Source organism: Daktulosphaira vitifoliae, unplaced genomic scaffold (genome assembly GCF_025091365.1).
Source record: "Daktulosphaira vitifoliae isolate Bord-2020 unplaced genomic scaffold, ASM2509136v1 Scaffold_3, whole genome shotgun sequence".
Classification (NCBI taxonomy): Eukaryota; Metazoa; Arthropoda; class Insecta; order Hemiptera; family Phylloxeridae; genus Daktulosphaira; species Daktulosphaira vitifoliae.
In genome coordinates this window covers 32232161-32256086 of record NW_026099574.1, presented here as the reverse complement: position 1 = coordinate 32256086, position 23926 = coordinate 32232161, and the positions used below count along the sequence as shown (strand labels likewise).

General features: G+C 24.3%; 1 protein-coding gene across 16 annotated transcripts in view; it reads right to left on the bottom strand.

Moving 5' to 3' along the window:
• Positions 1 to 2907: 2907 nt before the first annotated feature.
• The window catches only part of LOC126901739 (uncharacterized), a 146414-nt gene continuing 125395 nt past the window's right edge, over positions 2908 to 23926 (bottom strand). For 5 of the 16 annotated variants that reach the window (XM_050678465.1, XM_050678476.1, XM_050678467.1 and 2 more), the window contains exons 4-5: positions 20152 to 20394; positions 2908 to 3308 (exon numbers count right to left, since the gene is read on the bottom strand). In XM_050678465.1, the coding sequence (XP_050534422.1) occupies positions 3070 to 3308; positions 20152 to 20394 (482 nt within the window). In that variant the 3' untranslated portion in view covers positions 2908 to 3069. Of the gene's footprint in view, positions 3309 to 4425; positions 4669 to 7836; positions 8015 to 9160; positions 9191 to 9338; positions 9577 to 16697; positions 16963 to 20151; positions 20395 to 23348; positions 23527 to 23926 lie in introns of those variants that run through there. The other 11 variants (XM_050678472.1, XM_050678474.1, XM_050678473.1 and 8 more) reach the window with 6 other exon arrangements.

Below are 23926 nucleotides of genomic sequence, written 5' to 3'. Positions count from 1 at the left end.
ATAATGCTCCAAGGAGATTAAAAAGAAGGTAGCCTAGAGATCTTCTCAATAACAAATATAAAAAAAAATTTTTTTTTTTAACTTCCTAGCCGGTTGACACTGCTGAGTGTATTCCCATAAACGTTAATTTTATTGTCATGTATATATAGCTGTCATCAAATTTGCTTAATGTACTTGTTCTATAGATTGTAAATATATTTTCTGTCAGATAAAAAAAATATTTAAAAATAGTTAAAAAGCGTTAAATATTCAGTTTATTTAATATAACTCGTTAAATTTACTATTTATACAAAAATGTTTCTCATTATTTTTTGTAGAACATATCATTGAGAATAAAAAAGTATTAATAAGACTTTTTGCTATATTTGATGCTTTGTCTATAATTGAATTGATAAATTTTAAAAGAGGACTTTTACATATTTTCCAAAAGTAATGTTTAATATGACTAAATTTCAAAATAGGACTAAAATATGGTAAATTGTAAAAAGATAATAAGAATAAATTCTAACATTTTAGGACGTTACAAAAACTAAATAGCTTCTCATCTACGCACGGAAGCTAAAAACTGAATAAAATATATACAAAAATAATAAACACTCAAATTCATTTATTTTTAAAAAATTCAAATTTTTAAAAACTTAAGTACATTATAAAAAAAAACCAGCACAGTGAGGTGGCGGCACAGTGGGGTCGTGGCATAGTTGGGTCCAGTATAGATGATATCTGACAGTGATTAAAATCATAAAAAACGCTTCGATGCAAATTTGTAGATAGTGTTTAATTAAAAAAAAAAATTTGTTAAAATAGCATATTTTTTAATATGGTAGCCATTTGCGCATAGAAGATAGGTCATCGGGACAAATTTTTTTTTTCATTTAGTAGTACATAAAATAAGCTTTAATTTGATATATGTTTAAAGGACGCAGTATTTCCGGAACATTTTCAAAAATTAAGTTGAAATAGTTATTTTTTGTAAAAAGATAAAATGAGCAGAATAAGTGTTAGATTTTCAAAAAAAAATATATCAAATGAAAGGGAAATATCTAAGGTTTCAATAAAAAAAAATATTATTTTTATTTGTTCATTTTTGAAAGAGTTATGGCAGTTTTAAGTACAAAAAACATCCTGATAAAAGGTAATTTTTACATAACCTTTGATTTGATATATGTTTATAGGATGCAGTATTTCCGGGACATTTTCAAAAGTTCAGTTGAAAAAGATCTATATTTTTTACAATATTTCAAATTTTGGACGCCCCCTATATAAGGGAAAATTGTCCAATTTTAATAAAAAGTATGTCAAATGAAAGATGTACTTATAACGTATTCAGAAAAAAAAAATTTGTGCTGATATATACATTTTTCAAAAAGTTATAGCATTTTTAAGTTGAAAATTTAAAATCGAAAATCGAAAATTTTAACACAAAAATAGTGTTTTTTTAACTATGGCAGCCGTTTACATGCAGAAGATAAAGTGTCGGGACAAATTTTTTTTTCATTTTATAGTACATAAAATAAGCTTTAATTTGATATATGTTTGAACGACGCAGTATTTCCGGAACATTTTCAAAAATTAAGTTGAAAAAGTTAATTTTTGTAAAAAAGTTGCTATTTTAAATCNTTGAAAAAGTTGTTATTTTAAATCCCCCCCAATGAGCAAGTTAAGTGTTAGATTTTCAATAAAATGATATCAAATGAAAGGGAAATATCTAAGGTTTTAGTATAAAAAATAATTATGTTGCTTTGTTGATTTTTGAAAGTTATGGAAGTTTTAAGAAAAAAAAGTGAAAAAATTTCGAAAATTAGCGATTTGCGAGGAATGAGGGAATTTTTTTCAATTTTTAAGAGTAATGTCTCCAACTAGATACGATTTGTGATCTTTTGACGTATTTTTGAAAGAAATCGGTCCAATGAGAGCTGAGAAAAAGTGGCAACAGACATAAAAAAAAAAACACATCATAGTAAAATTAATACCTTCTCCGCTTCGCATTGAAGCTAAAAATCAAAAGAGATTTGAAAACGTTCAAACACATCCACCTAGCATGATGAAAAGCTCCTGGACGTAGAAAGTGAATACCTCTAGGTGTTATACAACCCAAAAAAATATTTAGAAGTTCCAAAAATTCTTTATAATCGTCTCTCAGTTGATTTTCATTTAAGGTTTCTATACAAAATTTTATAACATTATCGGATACACTACGCAATATTTGTTTGACCTCTATATTGCTATTATAAGTACTAATGCGTGTTTAGTCTATTTGTTTGTTTATTTATGATAATACAATGTATATAGGAATAAAACACAAAATTAAATACAAAATGTTGTATATTATAATAGTAATAATTACTTGATTTGTTTTTGAGAAAAAATCAAATAATGTTCCTTGCTTTTGTTTCTCTGGTTCTATGTTTAATACACTTTGACAGTGTTTTGTTTTACATTTATATTCTATTTTTAAAATGATAATAGTCTCAAGCCATATTTGTGTGTTTATAACTTCAGATATATGTTTATATTTTATATGACTGTAGAGATTAAACAAACTGATAAGATTTATTCAAAATTTGTGTTTTATGACAAACACCTATATTCGATACCCATATATTACTTTTTATTTTATTCTTTAGTCTATACTCTATAACTATTTTATAAATACGTATATTCACTAATAAGAAAACTAACAGTGGGTATACGCTCCACGACCCCTCTGACTGCAATAGTTTTGACAATAGAATCACGTGAAAGATTAATTTAGTATAGAATTAACAATTTTATATCGCCTGTTTTGTAAAATGTATATTTTTTTTAGTATTCTTGATGATAACAATTATAATATTTTTGATTATTGATTTTTATGGCCATTTACCCATAGAAATTTAATAATAAAGTATATAAATGTGATGCATATTTTCTCTGATTTTTTTTAATTTAACATCAATATATTATAACATTTTAAACATTTATGAATAAATATATCATAGAACAAAAATTTCTAATGAAGATTTACGATAATTTAATAAACTTTGAATAGAAGCAACTTTCAATATTTATTAGTTTTTATAGATTATTCTAATCATCCTCATCGTCTTCATAATCTTCATCGTCTTCAGCATCTTCATAGCCTTCATCATCTTCATAGTCTTCATCATCTTCATAGTCTTCATCATCTTCATCATCTTCATCATCTTCATCATATTCATAGTCTTTATCGTTTTTATCATCTTCGACGTCTACGACGTCTTCATAGTCCTTAACATCAAAAATGTCTTCAAATTCTTGCATATTTGGTCCAAAGTTTTCAAGTAGTTCTGAAACGAAATAAGATTGTAAATTTATTTATATTATACAAATAATTGATATTCTTCCCCAAAAATTATTGAAGTTACCCGAGTAAGTAGGCGAACATAAGTTTTAAATATTAGCATTAGAATTCTTCAAAAGTTAAAATAATATTTTTGGATTGTAACATTTAAGTATAAAGTATAACATTGAAAACAATTATATTATTAAATACACTTTTTACTTAAAAAATGCTAAATTCATCAAAATTCCCTAGTCAAAGGGTTAGGTTGATATTTTGAGGAGTATGTTCGAATATATATCCTTATTATACCTATGCTACAGTAAAGAATAATAGCTTTACAAAGCAATGGATTAAAGTATAACTAACCAGGAATTACTTTTTCTAACACAAAAAAGTTGGTAATAATTTTTAATATGCAACTATTATTGAATAATTATAAAATGTTTCATAAAAGTAAAGTATGTTATTAAGATTAATTGTAACCCAAAAAATAATAAATGTCCGTAACGCCTTGTTACGGTTATTAGTCCGATATTTTCATAACTCATTTATAAGTAATTTAAGAGTCATGAACTTACACTCGGTCCGCCAACTTACCCAAATTAATCTTCCCTACACGCTTAAAACAATGCACAAATAATTACCTATAAAGTTACTACTATCCCTAATAATATTTTATTTAAATACTTTTATAATATTATTTTTATAACATTATTTTTATGAATTATATAACAATTTATTTGCTCTAATTGAAAACTATGATACATATCATAAATTATATAACCAGAGACAACTTATGAAGTTCAATTATGATTAAAAAAACAATTTGAGTAGTTAATGTGAAAATTTCTTTCATATTTAATTAAATAATAAAAAATTCAAACTATTATTATGTTACTTATTATACATTATTTTAAAATAACATCATATAAATGACTATTAAAGTTAATAAAAACCTTTATTACTTAAAATCAAAATATTTTTAATTACAAAGTCTTTTTTTTTTAATTATTTAAAATAATGAACAAATGTATAAGCAAAAATATGAAACACAACCATTTTAATTGTTGAAAAATGTTTTAAATATTTTTATAGATTTCAAAAAAAGTAATGATAATTACCTTTGTATAGAACTTGATGTTTGTTATTCAAATTTTTTTCAATTAAAAAATCAAAGAATTTTTCAAATTTAGGACTTATATTGAATGAACTTTTCGAAAGAGTTAATTTTGCATATTCTTTTGTAATTGTGTCTATGTTATTTGGATCTCCTTCAGACAAATTTTTTTTTAACTCATCTTCGTAATTTTTCGTCATATCCCGTATAAATACAGTACATTTATTTATTGCGACCATTTTTTCATCTAATAAAATACCAACAAATTTATATAATATAGAATAATAATCTAAATCGCAGAATAAAAATAGATCATAAAGTAACATTATTTTTGACCCTCCAAAAATCTATAAATTTAAAATCTAATATTTTTGTCATCCCGTTAAAGTGGGACTTGTATCTGTATGTTTTTTCTAGTTATTAGCTAATTGACGAAGAAAAAAAATTATTTTAGTCATTATATTATAACTGGATGACTCATTTAGAAACTGATTATTGTGAAGTTTTTTTTCTCATTTATCATGGAATTGTATAAAAATAATTCTTTATTTTAATTATTTTAATCTGTTATGAGTTAGGTTATTATGCAACTATAAAATAATAATAATAATTTGCTTACAATATTATATTTTTTTTGTGAGTGATTAACCCTTAAACAGTCGCGTGGAAGTCTAGTATACCACCACATAAATAAAAACGGATGTATTATATTGCATAAAATGTGTACATAGATATAAATTTAGAAGATGGTTTTTATAGTAATATTGAATAAATTTTATAATTAAATACCTTTGAAAAAAAAATGTATGACTTAAAATATCCATCAAAGTTCAAAAGGGTCATATTGACTCCCACGCGACTTGTAACGTTATAATTTTTTTTGGACTTGTATTTTTTTCAAAATATCGTTTTATCGTAAATGCAATGTTATAATCGATATAATATTGTAGAATTGGGATGATTTTTACTCACTAGGCTAGGTTAGATATTTATTTATTATTTATTTTAAGGTACTAAAAGTATCTTAAAAAAAAATTACAGTTTTACATCTTTCTACTTCCCGAACCTAACATGCTACAGACCCCTAGATGGAGTAATTAAAATTTAGAAAAAAAGTTAAATTTCACTCAAACTTCATTACGAGTTATGGATTCAAAGTATCAAACATTAATCAAATATCAATAACAAGTTTATACCTTATACATATCTACATTACAATGTATTCGTGGATCGGAATTTGAAATACATTTGAAAAATAAATGAATCAATAAAATTTTTTATTTTCGATGTGAAGCTGAAAAGGTATTGGTTTTACTAAGATGTGTTTATTTATTTTTTTTTTTTTGTGTCTGTTACCACTTTTTCTCAGCTCTCACCGAACCAATTTCTTTCAATAATACGTCAAAAGATCACAAATTGTATCTAGTCGAAGAAATTACCCTCAAAAATTGAAAAATATGCCCTCGTTCCCCGTAAATGGGGGAAACCTCCAAAAAAATTACAAATTTAAAAATCGCAAATTTTCGAAATTTTTGAAATTTTTTTTACTTAAAAGTGCCATAACGTTTTTCAAAAATGAACATATCAATATATTTCTTTTTTATATAGATGTGTAATATTATTACCTTTCGTTTGGTATATTTTTTTCATAAATTTAACCCTTTCTCTGCCCACAAGGGGGGATTTAAAATGACAACTTTTTCAAAAAAAATTAACTTTTTCAACTTAACTTTTGAAAATGTTCCGGAAGGTCTGACACTTTTATATATATCTTAAATTAAAGCTAATGTAATGTTCTTTATTATGCAAAAAAAAAATTTCGGACTTTATTTTATCTTCACGGTGAAAATGGCTACCGAATGCTATTATTGTGTGAAAATTCTCGATTTTATTTTTTACATTTTTAACTTTATATTAATAATGACTATCAGATCATGTAGCTTTTGGAATAGTCCACCAATTTTTTAAAATTAAACACTATCTAAAGATTTGCATCGAAGCGTTTTTTTTTTTATAGTTATTTTAATCACTGTCAGATATCATTATACTTCATCCATCTATACCACGTCACCACTGTGCCGCGACCCCCCTGTGCTGGGTTTTTTTAATACCTGTTACAACTTTTCTCAGCTCTCACGATTTCTTTCAACGATGCGCCAAAAGCTCACAAATCGTATCTACTTGCAGACGATGCCCTTAAAACTTGAAAAAATCCCCTCAATCGTTGTAAATGGGAGAATTCCCCAAAAAAATTACGATTGTTAAAATAGTTAAACTTTAACATTTTTTAAACTTTTTTTTCTTAAAAAAGTATAAACATATTTGAGTTATTGCGAAATTATCATCTATCGTGTACTTCAAAGAAGTGTTTTTATTATGCTATGAATATATTTAATTGCAATCGTCATATTTTTTAATTATTTTACATAAAACTTAACAATATTAAATTACTTATCATTTTTTTCTTGAATAATTTTTAATCATTTACTATTAACGAATTTACCACCGAATAATTATAATTTTTTTTTTTTTCAAAAAATCAGAAATAATGTAGAGTTTTAAATAAAATATACCAACAAAAATAAATGTATTAATAAGATATTCAATATACATTATAATCAAATATATAGCAAAGAATATTATATATTATTTTGTTATACGGATCAAAAAATGGATTATGTATGCGCAATTAAAAAAAATAAAACAATTTTTCTCAATATTAAGAGTTTTTGTAATTTGGTGTTTTAATTATTAGTCAATTAGAGAAATAAATATTGCAAAATTACCTATAATAATATTTTATGATATAACTCGTCTATTTGTATAACTAGCTCATTTAAAAAATATCCCAATAAAACTGAAGAAACAAAGTTAAGTTATTATTTTGCAATATTTTTTTTCTATATTTTACAAAAATACCAAACTACAAAAGCTCTTAATATTTTATTTTTCTGATGTAAACTTAAATTAGCTGTTGGATCATAAAATATCTGAAATTGAAAATTTTTATATTTATAGTAAATGTTAAAAAAATTATATTACCAATCACGAGTCAATAACTTATTACCTGAGTAAATAGTTTATTTTTTATTTATGTTAAATAATGAAATTGTTTTAATAATAAATAATTTAGTAGTAAAAATAGTTTTAATATTATTTATTATTAAAATAAAAAATGTCAAACATTTTATTAAATTCAAATTTATGTTCTCCTTTGAAAAAGCATATTTGACATCCATACAAAGCATAAGGTATGAACTTAAAAAGTATTGCATAGCTTAATGAATAATATGTAACTAAAAGTAATTAAAAATAAATTAAATATTTAAATAATTTTCATACTGTGAGTTATTAAATAGGTTTTTTTAAAGAAACCATTCTGTATATGTATGATAAAAAAATAAATTTTAAATACCTGAATCAATTATGCTCTCAATTATATTATTTATACGATATCTAATAGTTTTAGTAAATTGAGATATTTTCAATACTTTATCAAGAAAAGGTTTAATAGAATTTATATTATTATCAACCATCTTCCATAATATATCGTTTATGATAATTGAATAATAAGTTGATATGGGATTCTGGTCCTAAAAAAATATCAGTGCTAAGTTATAATTTAGTTTATAGAAATTATTAAAGTAAATTAATAAATATTTATAAAGTTAAAATTTAAAAATTACTTTTAGATATTAACAGTTAGAGTTATAGTAAAATAAATAAATAATTTTTTATTATAAACATTCAAAAGAATCAATTTTAAACGATTAAAACAATACGTTAAATATGTCATTTTCCTTATTTTTAACATATTAATAATCAAAATCATTGTTAATTTAAAACAATTTTTTTTTGTTCTTAATTATTTTTTTTTATGAGTAAATACTCATTTTTTAATAATAAGAAATAATATTAAAACTTAGAAGTAATATAAAAAGTTTAAATTCACATTTGAAAACATCGCGAAAAGTTGATTTAAAAAAGTGTATTTTTGTTTCTGATGAAAGTTCACTGTAGTTTAGTGTATTTATTCATAAGTAACAACATTTTTTTATTAAAAAGTATTGCATCAATCTCTTTAAATTTTTATACGCGTTAAAGTATATGAATATACAACTCCTTTTCATTTTTATATTATCTGCATAAAAATTACAATATTATATTATTGAATCTGAATTTCATACTAAATTTAATTATTATACTTAATTTGTATTCAAATATTATAATTTTGAATCGGAATAAAATTAAGGGAATAAGAGTTATGATTGATTTTGAAATAATCTACCAATCTCTTAAAATTAAACACTATCTACAGATTTGCATCGAAGCGTTTTTAATGATAGTAATTGTAATATGATACTTGTCCCATTTATGCCTCGTCCACACTGTGCTACCGTATTTATGTAATAACACACTATGCAATTTAAGTTACAAAAAACTTTATTTAAGTTCCTTTTTTTATGTAATAAGCTAGTTAAATATGTATGTTACTACTTCAAAAAATTTAGTTGAAATGCCTATAAGTTATATGGGATGATCTAAAAAATAATTAATAACTGATAAATCATGAAATAAATAATATTTTTAACTTATTAAATAATAAGTTATTAATTATTATTTTAAGAGCAATCGAATGTCAAGTGTTAAAATGAATTATTCTGTATAGGTATTCAAACTTTTAAACAGTTATAATATGTATATAAAAAATTAATAATAATTATAATTACTTGTTTTACCTTATTGTTATTGACTCCACTAGAATCACCCTACAAAACATTTATTTCATTTGTTATTACAATTACTATCATAAGTTGCAAAATATTTTAAAAATTAAAAAAATAATAATCATGTAAAATGATGATAATAATTATTATCATTTTTTTTATTTATAATTTTTAGGAATACTCATTTTACCTGATTGTTAGAAGTTGATCCACCTGAGCTTGGCATTCCGGTAATTAGTGAAATAAAACAAAGTAAAATTCCAAAACAAAAGTAGAAACGCATTTTTAATGATGATTATAACAGCAACAATAATGAAAGTCAAGCACTAGCAATATAATATCAATTATATCGAATAAACATGAAATAAAGTTTTTATTTCTAAATTAATATCGTTTATATAGAAAAATTTAGTCTATTTTGAATAAAATAAAATATGGTTCGCAAAAATGTATTTAAATTGTAATTGAAATAGTACATGTATTAATCAAATTTAATTGACATTTAAAAATATGTTGTACATTAAAAATAATTTTTCATGGATTAACGAAGGTAGATTTTATTTACTCATTCTCAAATTAAATATAATGTAGTAGAATAATACCAAACTTAAAAAAATTTGCAGTTATTAATTTAATAATTTTAGCTATATAATTTATCATTAAAATGTTTTACGTTATTTTTTTATATTAGTTGTTATTTACGTTTTATTATAATAGTAATAGATTATAGAATATAGGGCTATTATTAAGTCAAAAACACATCTTTTAATACTGAGTAATATCAAACATTTAATAGATAAAAGAAATAATATAATAAATCAATATGTTCAACGTCTATTTTAATGTTACATTTTTCAAACATAAAAGTAATAATTCAACTTAAGTATTGACCAAAAAACCTAAATTGAATTATTTTAATATAATATATAATATTAAAAATTATATCTTTGAAAAAAATATTGGATAATAAAAGAGATGTGTCATTGTGTTAATCATAAAAAATAATTTAATTTTTAAACTAGGATTTCAATTGATGTAAATTATTTTTAAATTTTCATNAAAAAATAATTTAATTTTTAAACTAGGATTTCAATTGATGTAATTTATTTTTAAATTTTCATATAATAACTTTAAATTTAACCAAGTGTATGATTTATCATTATAATAGTTCTTAATTTTTATTTTAAATGGAACAGCAGTATAAGTTGACACTTGGGACTAGATGAATTTATTAGATTTAAAAATATATAGTAGTGTTTGCGAAATTTTTTTGAATATATTAACCAAACAATGACAAATTTATTGAAAATAATTTAAATTAATACATACGATTATTTTAAAACGCACATTTAAATTGTAAGCGTTTTAAATAATACTCACATTAATCAAATTAAATTGACATATTGCATATATTGTACGTTTTAATATTATTCATAGATTATCCCAAATAAATTATTTTTATTGATTCTCAAATAAAATAAATAATTTTAGAAAAGTATCAATTATTATTAATTTTTATATTTTAGTAAAAATATTATATTTTAATAAATACGATATGTATTTTCTTCAGTGGTGGGTATAAATAAAATTTAAGGGGAGGCCGAAAAGATAAACGAAAAATCGTAGGATAATATTAGAGAGTACTTTAACAAATCTATTGGCTCACATTTGCAGATATTATAGTGTTCTTTTTTTACTTATTTTATGATTATTTCTAAGCAAAAATTCAATTTTAAATTATATAAGCCATAAGTGATAATTTCTTATATAATTTATTGTCATGAATAAATATTTAAATAGTCTCAAAGTTTAAACTTGAGCACACATACAGTTTTTTCTAATAATTTAAAATAATTATACATTTAAATTGAATACTTTTTGCTTCTGAGTGAAGATTCAAGGTGTTGAATTTAACATAAGGAGTTTTACATCAATATGTACCGGGAATGAGTCAATAAAAGAAATTTCTGTTAATTTTCTTCCAAATTATTTTATCTCCTTCATAATAGCTTCCATTTGAAACGATACAAAGATCAGCGCTTAATTCAGACATTCACATAGCGCTGGTAGGCCTGAGCCAGAATGGCCTTTAGTTCCTTCTTTGCATTCTCTTTTATTGTATCCAAAATGACGCCCACAAAGTGGCAATTTCAGTCGGGAGAACAAAAAAAAATCACACGGAGCTAAGTCGGTAGAATACGATGAACTGGCGCATTGTCGTGTTGTAAAATTCAATTGTGGGCGTCCCCACAAATTTGCCTGTTTACGATGCACTACATTCTTTAAACTCTCCATAACATCGATTTAATAATTTTTATTCATATATAATAGTAATTAATAGTATGCCGGAAATCAATAAATTGTCTCGTATATTTTACTACTATACTTCAATAGAATGAAAATAACAGCCAAATAGATGACATTCATACAAATTTACGAAAAACATCTAATTCGGTTAACCGAAATTTATTAACAAACAACTTAAACAAAACTATGATACCCTTAGTTATTGATTACCTTTGATTAGGTCATTTTCGTCCAGTAGGAAAAAACAAGTGCTATGTAGTAATACGAAAATGAAGTAAGAATGTTGGTGTATGTGTGTATTGAATATATATTAACCAAATTTGAGTATGTTTCAGGATTTTGTCAACTGGAGAGCAACGAGGTTCTATCGGTTTTGTAGAGTCCGAGGTGTAGAATAATAAAGGCAAGTAGACATAAAAAGAAATAATTAAGGTTCCTTTTATAAAGATATTATAAAAGACCCAACTGAGGGATGATTTTATGACTCTTGATTTTTTTTATCGATTATACTATATATATGAAACAATGTTTGTTTAAAATGCAACTGTTCGATTGTTGTGCGTCTAGCTTTACAAGCTAATAAAGCCGAATTAATGTTACTATATGAATGATAAATACATATAGAACTTTTACATTGCACATATCAAATTGTCATTAGAATAATACAGGTTATCGAGCGTCACGATCGGCTGTAACGTTTGGCTGTGACTGTCGGCGGTAAATAATATTTTAATTTAAACTACATTTCGAAAAGTAAAATAATTTTATTTTAAATTGATTAAAAATTACTTCTTTGGTTATGAAGATATCGCATAAAAATTGCATCTATTGCGGTTCTCTAAAATTTTTTTTTGTACAATCAAAATTATTTGAAATTAAATTATTTAATACATTTTAAATAAAATTACTTTAATATTCGAAAATGCATTACTAAATTATAATATAAAATATACTTTATATCCGACTGTGGCGTGACCACAACCGACCATGATGCTCGATAATACAGGTTTTTTTTCGGACCCTATATAAAGAAGTTTAAAAGAATAAAATATTTATTAAAGACAATTTTTAAAGTTATTTACGTTGAAAAACAATTCTATTATTCCCACTAGATATTTATGCATGGCTTAATTTTAAATCTATCCTTATTTTTTTTATAACATGCATAAAAATATATATATATATAGAATGATCCTTAGCTATATGACATAATTTTTTTTTTGGAAATGTATAGCCAGTACCCCCCAATTTTGTTAGGTTGACTTATAAAAGTGTGTGTATAAAATTTGAGTTTGCTAGACCCTCTCTATCCCATCCTTCATAGGGGTTGAATTTTGGTGGTTAAGGCCAGAAAACCAGTTTTTTTTAACATAACTCGTTCAATTTTATATTTATGAAAAAAATTTACTGAACTAATTTTGTTGATCTCATTATTTACTAAAATAAAGTATTTATAATATTTTCTGTAATGTTTTTATTTTCTTGTATAATATTTAAAAGTAGTTAAAAAGCACTAAATATCATATTTCACAGATTTACACAAAATATTCAGTTTTTGAAAATAACTCATTAAATTTAGTATTTATACAAAAATGTTTATTATTATTTTTTGTAGGACATATCATTTAGAATAAAAAAGTAACAATAAGACTTTTTGTAATACTGAATGTATTGCCTATAATTGAGTCGATAAATTTTAAAAGAAGACTTTTACATATTTTCAAAAGTAATGTTTAATATTACTAAATTTCAAAATAGGACTAAAATATGGTAAATTGTTAAAAGATAATAAAAATAAATTCTAACATTTTAGGACGTTACAAAAACTAAATAGCTTCTCATCTACGCACCGAATCTAAAAACTGAATAAAATATCTAAAAAATTATAAACACTCATAATCATTTATTTTTAAAATAATCAAATTTTTAAGAACTTAAATGCACTATAAAAAAAAATAATATTAAACTTATTGATTTATAAAAACGGTTTTTTCATAGCTTCGAGTCTATACCTTCAGTATTGTTGCCGGTAGTTATGATCTAAAAATCTAAAAATTGAAAATTATATAGTTTATATTTAAATAGTAATGATGCTGTAGGATCGGAAAATATAAATATTTACACTATAGTCATTGATATAATATAAGGTTATATATTTCCTTAGATAAGTATTGTTTTTGGTCTTCATTTCTAGTGAACTTGTCATTATACTCTTCAATCAATTTAACACCTCTTTTGGAAACATGATTTACTATGTTTAGTGTAGATAAAAATTCTTTTGCTTTATTATATTAAGGATTGTTTTGCCAGTCAATTGGATTATTACTTAAAAAATTAAGAGATTTGAAAACATTCTAACACATGATTTATTAGTAAGTAAATCAAATGGTAAGTCTTTTCCGAGAAAATATTCATGGTTTTTGAATTTCAAATAAACTTTTTGATAAAATTACCAACTATATTTACTTTAAAACTGCTCATCTCTTGTCCTTGTAAAATTACGTTTCTCATTCGACTTTTTGTTGTATAATCTATGCGATCATCAAACTAAGAAAATACAACACATCCTTCACTTAAGTCCCATAAATGATTACATTTTTACCAATTTTTTTATTACCAATTCAGCCACTCTTGGGTCTTCAATTTTATAATTTTCAAGTATTCTTAAAAAAAGAATGTTATTATAAAAAGCTTTAATTGTCTCTTGGCATCTAAATCAAAACTCTACATAACACTTAACTATAAAACAACACACTGTTTTTAATGATATAATTTTTGGTTTTGTTATTGTAAATTGTTCGTGAAATAATAACATTTTTAAACAATAAATTCCCTTACACATTCACCTAGCATGATGATAAGCCTTTGGTCATAGAAAGTGAATACCTCTAGGTGGTATATTACCCAAAATAATAATTAAAAGTTCCAAAAATTCTTTATAATCGACTCTCGGTTAATTTTCATTTAAAGTTTCTATACAACATTTTATAACATTATCGGATACACTACGCAATATTTGTTAGACCTCTAATTTCTAATGTCTGATTTTTTAATTTCTAATAGTTCAACTATTAACTATATAAATATAGTTAATAATTATCAAATGATAATTGTTCACGAAAAATTTCGTGACTTCTTTTTATTGACGATTGATTAATTGCGTAATCTTTTACATTTATATTAAATATTTTGGCAAACGCTATTATTAAATGTAGTGCGTCACTGTCACTAATCTTACATTAATTTAAGGCTGATGCTAAAAGACAAGACATGATTTCTTTTCGGTCTCTTTTAGTAATCAGAGGCACTACGATGTCTTCATTATCAGAACTTAATATTTTTTCTACGTCATCGCTTGAAATTCTATTTTCCAAGTCAATTCTGTTAGATGGGTCTGAGAAAAAAATAAAATTACAAATAATTGGCATTAATTTTTCAGAAATTAATTTATTTAACAGGATTCATAGTAGATGTTAAATTCAACATTTCTTTTTTTAAGTCTCGTTGAGCTTTCCGCTTTTTAATTTCACTCAGTTTTTTGTTTACGCCTCCCATACAACGAACACGCCCTTTCTGCCATTGTAAGATTAAAAATTGTTTATCCTCTTCAATTTTAATCATATTCAAAGCATTCTCATGAGCAATGTCAAAAAAATTATTTAAATGGTTTTTAAACAAATTTTCATTGGTCTGTTGTGTTACGGATTTTCTCGATTTTTATTTTTTTAATCTTCGCTAATTATCATATAATATTTTAAATTTTTGAACCATATAACAGTGATATTTTGAAGGTATTTTTGCCTTTTTCCAAAATAACAAGATTTCATCAACCAACAAGAGCAAAAATATCATTAAAGTCTAAGTATCCTCGATTACCAGGTAGCGCAGAGGGAAAGCTCCCGTCATGATGGTAAGGTAAATTAGGTTCAAATCCCATCCACTAGAAAAATTATGTTTCAGTTTCCAAAATTGTTCATTAATATTTTTTTAAAGCAGCATTTGAAGATAATTTATTTATAAATTATTTTGAGTAACAAATTAAAAACTACTTAGAAAAACATGCATCAGTGAAATAATTTTTGGTTTTTTTTAAAAATTAAGTGATTTTCTCAATTTAAACGCTTAAATTTCAGTATTATAGAAAAAATTATAATAACATTTTTTTTTATTTATGTATTTTTTAATATATTTTATGTCGTTCACTTTTGTTGTGTTCTCAATATTTAGAGAGATATTGTCAAAAAATGAAAAAAAAAATGTTTGAGTAGTATTTTTAATTTCTATGTTAGCGGTCAATGTTACGTAAATATATGTAAGAACCTTTTATTTTGCTAACATATTTTCCTAAAAAATTGATTCTATAGTTCTACCTTTTTTCGTCATTTTTCAAAGAATTTGAGGCGTGTGAAAGCGTTGCTGTAGAATATTCAAATTTTACGAAAAATTTTTATTTACTACTTAAAACAAAATGTGGGATTCTTCCATTCGATTTTTTAAAGTTGGTCAAATAAGGACCAGCTTAATATATATATATATAAATAGTTATTTATATATTTCATTTATAAATCATAAAACTAATAGTCAGGATATAAATAAAGAAATAGAAGATCATGTAGCTTTTGGAATAATTCACCAATTTTTATAAAATTAAAAACTATCTATAGATTTATATCGAAGCGTTTTTCATGATATTGATTTTATTCACTCTCAGATATCATCTATACTGGACCCAACTATGCCACGACAGCACTGTGCCACGACCTCGTTGCGATGGGTTTTTTATTTTTCAATCATGAAATTATAAATATGGTGATTTATACTATACCCATTTTTAGGTTAACTAATAATTTCTTCATAAAAATGTATAATGGAATTTGAATCAGAAAAATTACAAAGGTAAATATCTAAGAGATGTATTAAAATAATTATATTTTAATAAATGTAACACATATCGCCCTGTCGAAAATTAACAACTCAAAATTATGATTGTTTTGCTGTTTGAATCAAAAATCAAATTTGGTTTCATGAATAAAACATTTTAAATTGTAGACAAAAAATTATTATCGATGTAGATAATGTCAATAAAATCATGCGAAAGATTAATTTAGTATAGATTTAACAATTTTATATCGCCTGTTTTGTAAAATGTATATTTTTTTAGTATTCTTGTTGATAACAATTATAATATTTTTGATTATTAATTTTTATGGCCATTTACCCATAGAAATTTAATAATAAAGTATAAAAATATGATATATATTTTCTCTGAATATTATAAATTTAACATCAATTTGTTAATAACAATTTAACATATATGAATAAATATATTATGGAACAAAAATTTCTAATGAAGATTTACTATAATTAGCAACTTCCAATATTTATTAGTATTTATGTATCATTTTAATAATCATCATCGTCTTCGTCGTTTTCATCGACTTCATAGTCCTTAAATTCAAAAGTGTCTTCAAATTCTTGCATAATTGGTCCAAAGTTTTTAAGTAGTTCTGAAACGAAATAAGATTGTAAATTTATTTACAGTAGAACTCCAATTATCCGAACTCCGATCATCCGAATCGCCGATTATCCGAATCACTTTCAGAAAAAATCAGAAAAAAATTTGTCCAAAGTCCGCGGCGTCAGTGTAGGCACAACACGTGGTAAGAGTTCCCACTCCAGTTCCGGCGCATTGCAGTCACCTGTCATTGTTTATTTTGATTAGTCAGTGAATGGGTCCCGGTCCCCATTAATTCGGATAATTGGAGTTCTACTGTATATTATACAAATAATTGATATTCTTCCCCAAAAAGTATAGAAGTTACCCGAGTAAGTCGGCGAACATAAGTTTTATATATCCTATGAGAAGTCTTTAAAAGTTAAAACAATATTTTTAATATTTTTGGATTGTAACAAATAAGTATAAACTGCAAAATTGAAAACAATTATTTTATTAAATACACATTTTACTTAAAAAATGCCAAATTCATCAAGTGTCCCTGATCATAGGGTTAAGCTGATATTTTGAGGAAAAAATCATTTCGAATATAAATCCTAATTATACCTATGCTACATAAATAATAAATAATAGCTTTAAAAAACAATAGTTTGAAGTGTAAGTAACCAGTAATTAATTTATCTAACACAAAAAGGTTAGTAATAATTGTTAATATGCAACAATTATTGAATAATTATAAAATGTTTGATTAAAGTAAAGTATGTTATTAAGATTAATTGTAACCCAAAAAATAATAATTGTCCGTAACGCCATGTTACGGTTATTAGTCCGATATTTTCATAACTCAATTATAAATAAGTTATTTAAGAGTCATGAACTTACACTGGATCCGCCAACTTAGCCAAATTATTCATCCCTACACGCTTAAAACCATGCACAAATATTTACCTATAAAGTTACTACAGTTCCTAATTACATTTTTTATTAAATAATTTGTAACCTCACAAATTCGAAGGTGGACCATTTATGATTTTTTTGTTATGTCTACTTATTTATTTTATCGCGTAAAAAAACCTTTTTCTGACATAGAGGTGTCAACCACTCATTATTTTGCCGCTGTCCGCTAAATAAGGCGATAAAAGAGAAATATAATTAAAATCGAATTTTTTTTCAGTATTGATCCCTTCCAAAAAGACTGGCCGTTATCGATTTGAAATTGCCGTTAGATCGGTGTTGACTTTTCTCTTTCCTTCTTCTGTCATTGACTGTGCTAGGGTGCTCACATTTATTGTTTTATTGACATTTTTTTTTCAATGATGGAGTAGAGCCGCCAACAGCGAACGGCCATGTTTTTTCGGCAAAGCATCCAGACCATCGGATGGGTTTCTTCAGAGACCGGGTATCGTTTTCATTTATATATTATATTTATGTAATGAGCTATATTTTATTAATTATTTTATTTCATTTTTATTTTATTGTAAATTAACTTAATTTTGTTTATGTGTAGAGAGCACGTGTTTCCTTTTTAACACGCTTTTATTAGTTTCACGTGTATGTTTGTTGTTTGTTTGTAAGTTTGTAACTCTCCAAACGCCACGCGTTATCGCATATTCCGTTGTCTAGACTAGACTGTTATACGCATTCACCCCTCCCCACGCCTCGCTCACAATACGACGGTACACTATTCCTATAAAAATTTATTTTTAGTTATCGTACCCGTACACGCGTGCTTGTCATCAATATTATATATATGTAAACAAATTTTTATTTTGACTGACCAATAACGCCCGCGTCTAATGCGCCTTACGTATATATATATATATTCCTACCGCCGTTTATACCTCGGGTATAACGTTAGTCCGACCCGCCCGGCCATAAAACACAGCTATACTTAGTGCATGATACTTTTACGTAGTTAAGTCGCATTATTTGTATAAATATATATATTCTAATTACTATTAAAATTAATATATTAACACGATTTATTCTAATTAAGAGATATAAAGTATTCATTCCGATTACGAGGGATGATTTCCGTATCGTCATTTTTCGTCACTACCTCCACGTTCCGGGAGTGAGTAATTTACGCGCCTGCTGCTTTCCTTGGATGTGGTAGCCGTTTCTCAGACTCCCTCCCCAGAATCGAACCCTGATTTCCCGTTACCCGTAACAACCATGATATTGATAGTAACTACTATCATAACATGAAACTAAAAAGTAAAAAATAAATATAGTTTAAAAAACTAAAAAAACACGCTTTTAAAGTACATCGAACTAAAAAGTTAAAAATAATTTTTAAAATAATTATGAACAAAAAATACTAGTATTATTGTGATAAAAGCGTGGGTGCTTTGTGCCATATTTTTCGTATATTGAGCGCCCGACGCTTTTATCACAATAATACTAGTATTTTTTGTTCATAATTATTTTAAAAATTATTTTTAACTTTTTAGTTCGATGTACTTTAAAAGCGTGTTTTTTTAGTTTTTTAAACTATATTTATTCTTCTAGCCAACGCTAAGGAGCGAGTGTCCAGACCGCTCCTGGTGTTTTTCATTAATTTCCAATTAACATTAACGTATGTGTTCCAATACCATTCGTGATGTTTGTAATATTATTTTGTTTAAATGTTTTATTTTTGGTAATGGTCTGGTAATCATATCTGATAGGTGTGACACCTTGCCTGGGTGGTGGCGACCCTTGCTCCTATAGCTAGTCGTTATGCAAATGGCAAACCATGTTGTTGTTACAGGCCAACATAAAAAGCCCGCTTACAAATTATATAATATTATTTTTATAACATTTTTTTTTTAAATGTCTAACAATTTAATTGCTCTAATTGAAATCTAAGATACACATCATACACTTCAAATTATATAACCAGAGACAACTTATGAAGTTCAATTATGATTAACAAAAGAATATGAGTAGTTAATGTGAAAATCTCTTTCATATTTAATCAAATAATGAAAAAATTCAAACTATTATTATGTAACTTATTGTACATTATTTAAAAATAACATAATATAAATGACTATTAAAGTTAATAAAAACCTTTGTTATTTAAAATCAAAATATTTTTAATTAAAAATTATAAATTTTCAGCAAAATGTCTTTTTTTTTTTTAATTATTTAAAATAATGAACAAATGTATAAGCAAAAATATGAAAAACAACCATTTTAAAAGTTGAAAAATGTTTCAAATATTTTTATAGATTTCAAAAAAAGTAATAATAATTACCTTTGTATAGAACTTGATGTTTGTCATTCAAATTTTTTTCAATTAAAAAATCAAAGAATTTTTTTAATTTAGGACTTGTATTGAATGAACTTTCTGAAAGAGTTAATTTTGCATAATCTTGTGTAATTGTTTCTATGTTATTTGGATCACCTTCACATAAATTTCTTTTTAACTCATCTTCGTTATTTTTCGTCAAATTCACTATAAACTCAGTACATTCATTTATTGCGTCCGTTTTATCATCTAACAAAATACCAACAAATTTATATAATATAGAATAATAATCTAAATCGCAGAATAAAAAATTAATCATATAGTAACATTATTTTTGACCCAACAAAAATCTATAAAATTAAAATCTAATATTTTTGTCATTCCGTTAAAGTGGGACTTGTATCTGTATGTGTTTTCTAGTTATTAGCTAATTGACGAAGAAAAAAAATTATTTTAGACATTAATAAAATATAACTTATTATAACTGGACGACTTATTTAGAAACAATCAGTTTGGCGAGTTTCTTCTCATTTATCAAGGAATTGTATGAAAACAATTCTTTATTTTAATTATTTTATTCTGTTATAAGTTAGATTATTATACAACTATAAAATAATAATAATAATTTGTTTACAATATTATATTTCTTCTTGTGAGTAATTAAATGGTTTATGATATATAGATCACTCTGTACACTGTAACTCTCACACTAAATTACTAAACATCGTATGAATATAATAAAATATTCGCTGCAAAAAATTTAAAGTTTTAAGATAAGGTTTTTTTAATAAAAATGTCTTTTTTTGGCTATTATTATAAATAATTAAACTTCTATAAAATGCAATTAAAGCGTGTATTCATTTAACGTTATAAAAAGATTTAACATTTGGTGTGTACCCTGAGGAACGAACCCAGGCTTCGTGCGATGAAACAATCCTTTTTACTCACTAGGCTAGGTTAGATATTTATTTATTATTTATTTTAAGTTACTAAAAGTATCTTAAAAAAAATTACAGTTTTACATTCTTCTACTTCCCGAACCTAACATGCTACAGACCCCTAGATGGAGTAATTAAAATTTAGAAAAAAGGCTAAATTGCACTCACACTTCATTACGAGTTATGGATTCAAAGTATCAAACATTAATCAAATATGAATAACAAGTTTATGCCTTATACATATCTTCATTACAATGAATTCGTAGCTCGGCATTTAAAGTACATTTGAAAAATATATGAATCAATAAAACTTTTTATTTTTGATGTGAAGCTGAGAAAGTATTGATTTAAATAAGATGTGTTTTTTTTAAATTCCTGTCACAACTTTTCTCAGCTCTCACCGGTCCGATTTCTTTCAACGATGCGTCAAAAGCTCACAAATCGTATCTACTTGAAGGCGATGCCCTTAAAACTTGAAAAAATCCTCTCAATCGTTGTAAATGGGGGAATTCCCCCAAAAAATTACAATTGTTAAAATAGTTAAATTCAACATTTTTTAAACTTTTTTTTCTTAAAACAGCTGCAACTTATTTAAAAATGAACGAATCATAATATTTGGTTTTTATGTTGAAACGTTAGATATTTCCCATTTATTTGATATACATTTTTTAATAATTTAACACTTAACCTGCCCAAAAGAGGGATTCAAGAAATCAATTTTTGTACACGAATTGATCGTTCCAACTTAATTTTTGAAAGTGTTCCAGATATCTTGACACTTTTATTAAAACAAATTCAAATTTTCTAGAAATTTTAAAAATAATTTAGAGAAATATATTATATAAAATATGATTACACCTTTTTAGTTATGCATTTGAAAATTCGTAAAATGTCTTTGTAACATTAAATTCTAGACTTAAGAGGTATAATTTAAAAATGTTTAACCAAGTATAAATATAATTTAATAATTAAAAATCTTTATTTCAAACTATAAATAGGCACAGATGAATCTTATTCCCTTAAAATATACCCAAATATAGGAACACTAATAGTTATTAGTATTGTACTAGTTTACAACAAAACTGACCGCTAACATATAACAGTCATTTTTGATGTAAAATCTTCTGCCCGGTCTGAAAATGTAGTCCAAAATGCAAAAAGTATAAACATTTTTGAGTTATTGCGAAATTATCGTCTATCGTGTACTCCAAAGAAGTGTTTTTATTATGCTATGAATATATTTAATTGCAATCGTCATATTTTTTAATTATTTTACATAAAACTAAACAATAATAAATTACTTATAATTTTTTTCTTGAATAATTTTTAATCATTTACTATTAACGAATTTACCAACGAATAATTATAATTTTTTTTTTTTTCAAAAAATCAGAAATAATGTAGAGTTTTATATAAAATATACCAACAAAAATAAATGTATTAATAAGATATTCAATAGACATTATAATCAAATATATAGCAAAGAATATTATATATTATTTTGTTATACGGGCCAAAAAATGGATTAGGTATGTGCAATTAAAAAAATAAAACAATTTTTCTCAATATTAAGAGTTTTTGTAATTTGGTGTTTTAATTATTAGTCAATTAGAGAAATAAATATTGCAAAATTACCTATAATAATATTTTATGCTATAACTCGCCTATTTTTATAACTAACTCATTTAAAAAATATCCCAATAAAACTAAAGAAACAAAGTTAAGTTATTATTTTGCAATATTTTTTTTCTATATTTTACAAAAATACCAAACTACAAAAGCTCTTAATATTTTATTTTTCTGGTGTAAACTTAAATTAGCTGTTGGATCATAAAATATCTGAAATTGAAAATTTTTATGTTAATAGTAAATGTTAAAAAAATTATATTACCAATCACGAGTCAATAACTTATTACCTGAGTAAATAGTTTTTTTTTTTAATTATGTTTTATAATGAAATAGTTTTAATAATAAATAAATTAGTAGCAAAAATAGTTTTAATATTATTTATTATTAAAATAAAAAATGTCAAACATTTTATTAAATTCAAATTTATGTTCTCCTTTGAAAAAGCATATTTGACATCCATACAAAGCATAAGGTATGAACTTAAAAATTATTACATAGCTTAATGAATAATATGTAACTAAAAGTAATTAAAAATAAATTAAATATTTAAATAATTTTCATACTGTGAGTTATTAAATAGGTTGTTTTAAATAAACCATTCTGTATACATATGATAAAAAAATAAATTTTAAATACCTGAATCAATTATGCTCTCAATTATATTATTTATACGATTTCTCATAGATTTTTTAACTTTAGATTCACTCAATACTTTATCAAAAAAAGGTTTAATAGATTTTATATCATTATCAGCCATCTCCCATAATATATTGTTTATGCAAGTTGAATAATAAGTTGATATGGGATTCGGGTCCTAAAAAAATATCAGCGCGCTATTATAAATTAGTTTATAGCAATTATTAAAGTAAATTAATAAATATTTATAAAGTTAAAATTTAAAAATTACTTTTAGATATAAACAGTTAGAGTTATAGTAAAATAAATAAATTATTTTTTATTACAAATATTCACAAGAATCAATTTTAAACGATTAAAACAATAGATTAAATATGTCATTTTCCTTATTTTTAACATATTAATAATCAAAATCATTGTTAATTTAAAACAATTTTTTTTTGTTCTTAATTATTTTTTTTTATATGAAATACTCATTTTTTAATAACAAGTAATTATATTAAAACTTAGAAGTAATATAAAAAGTTTAAATTCACATTTGAAAACATCGCGAATAGTTGTTTTAGAAAAGTGTATTT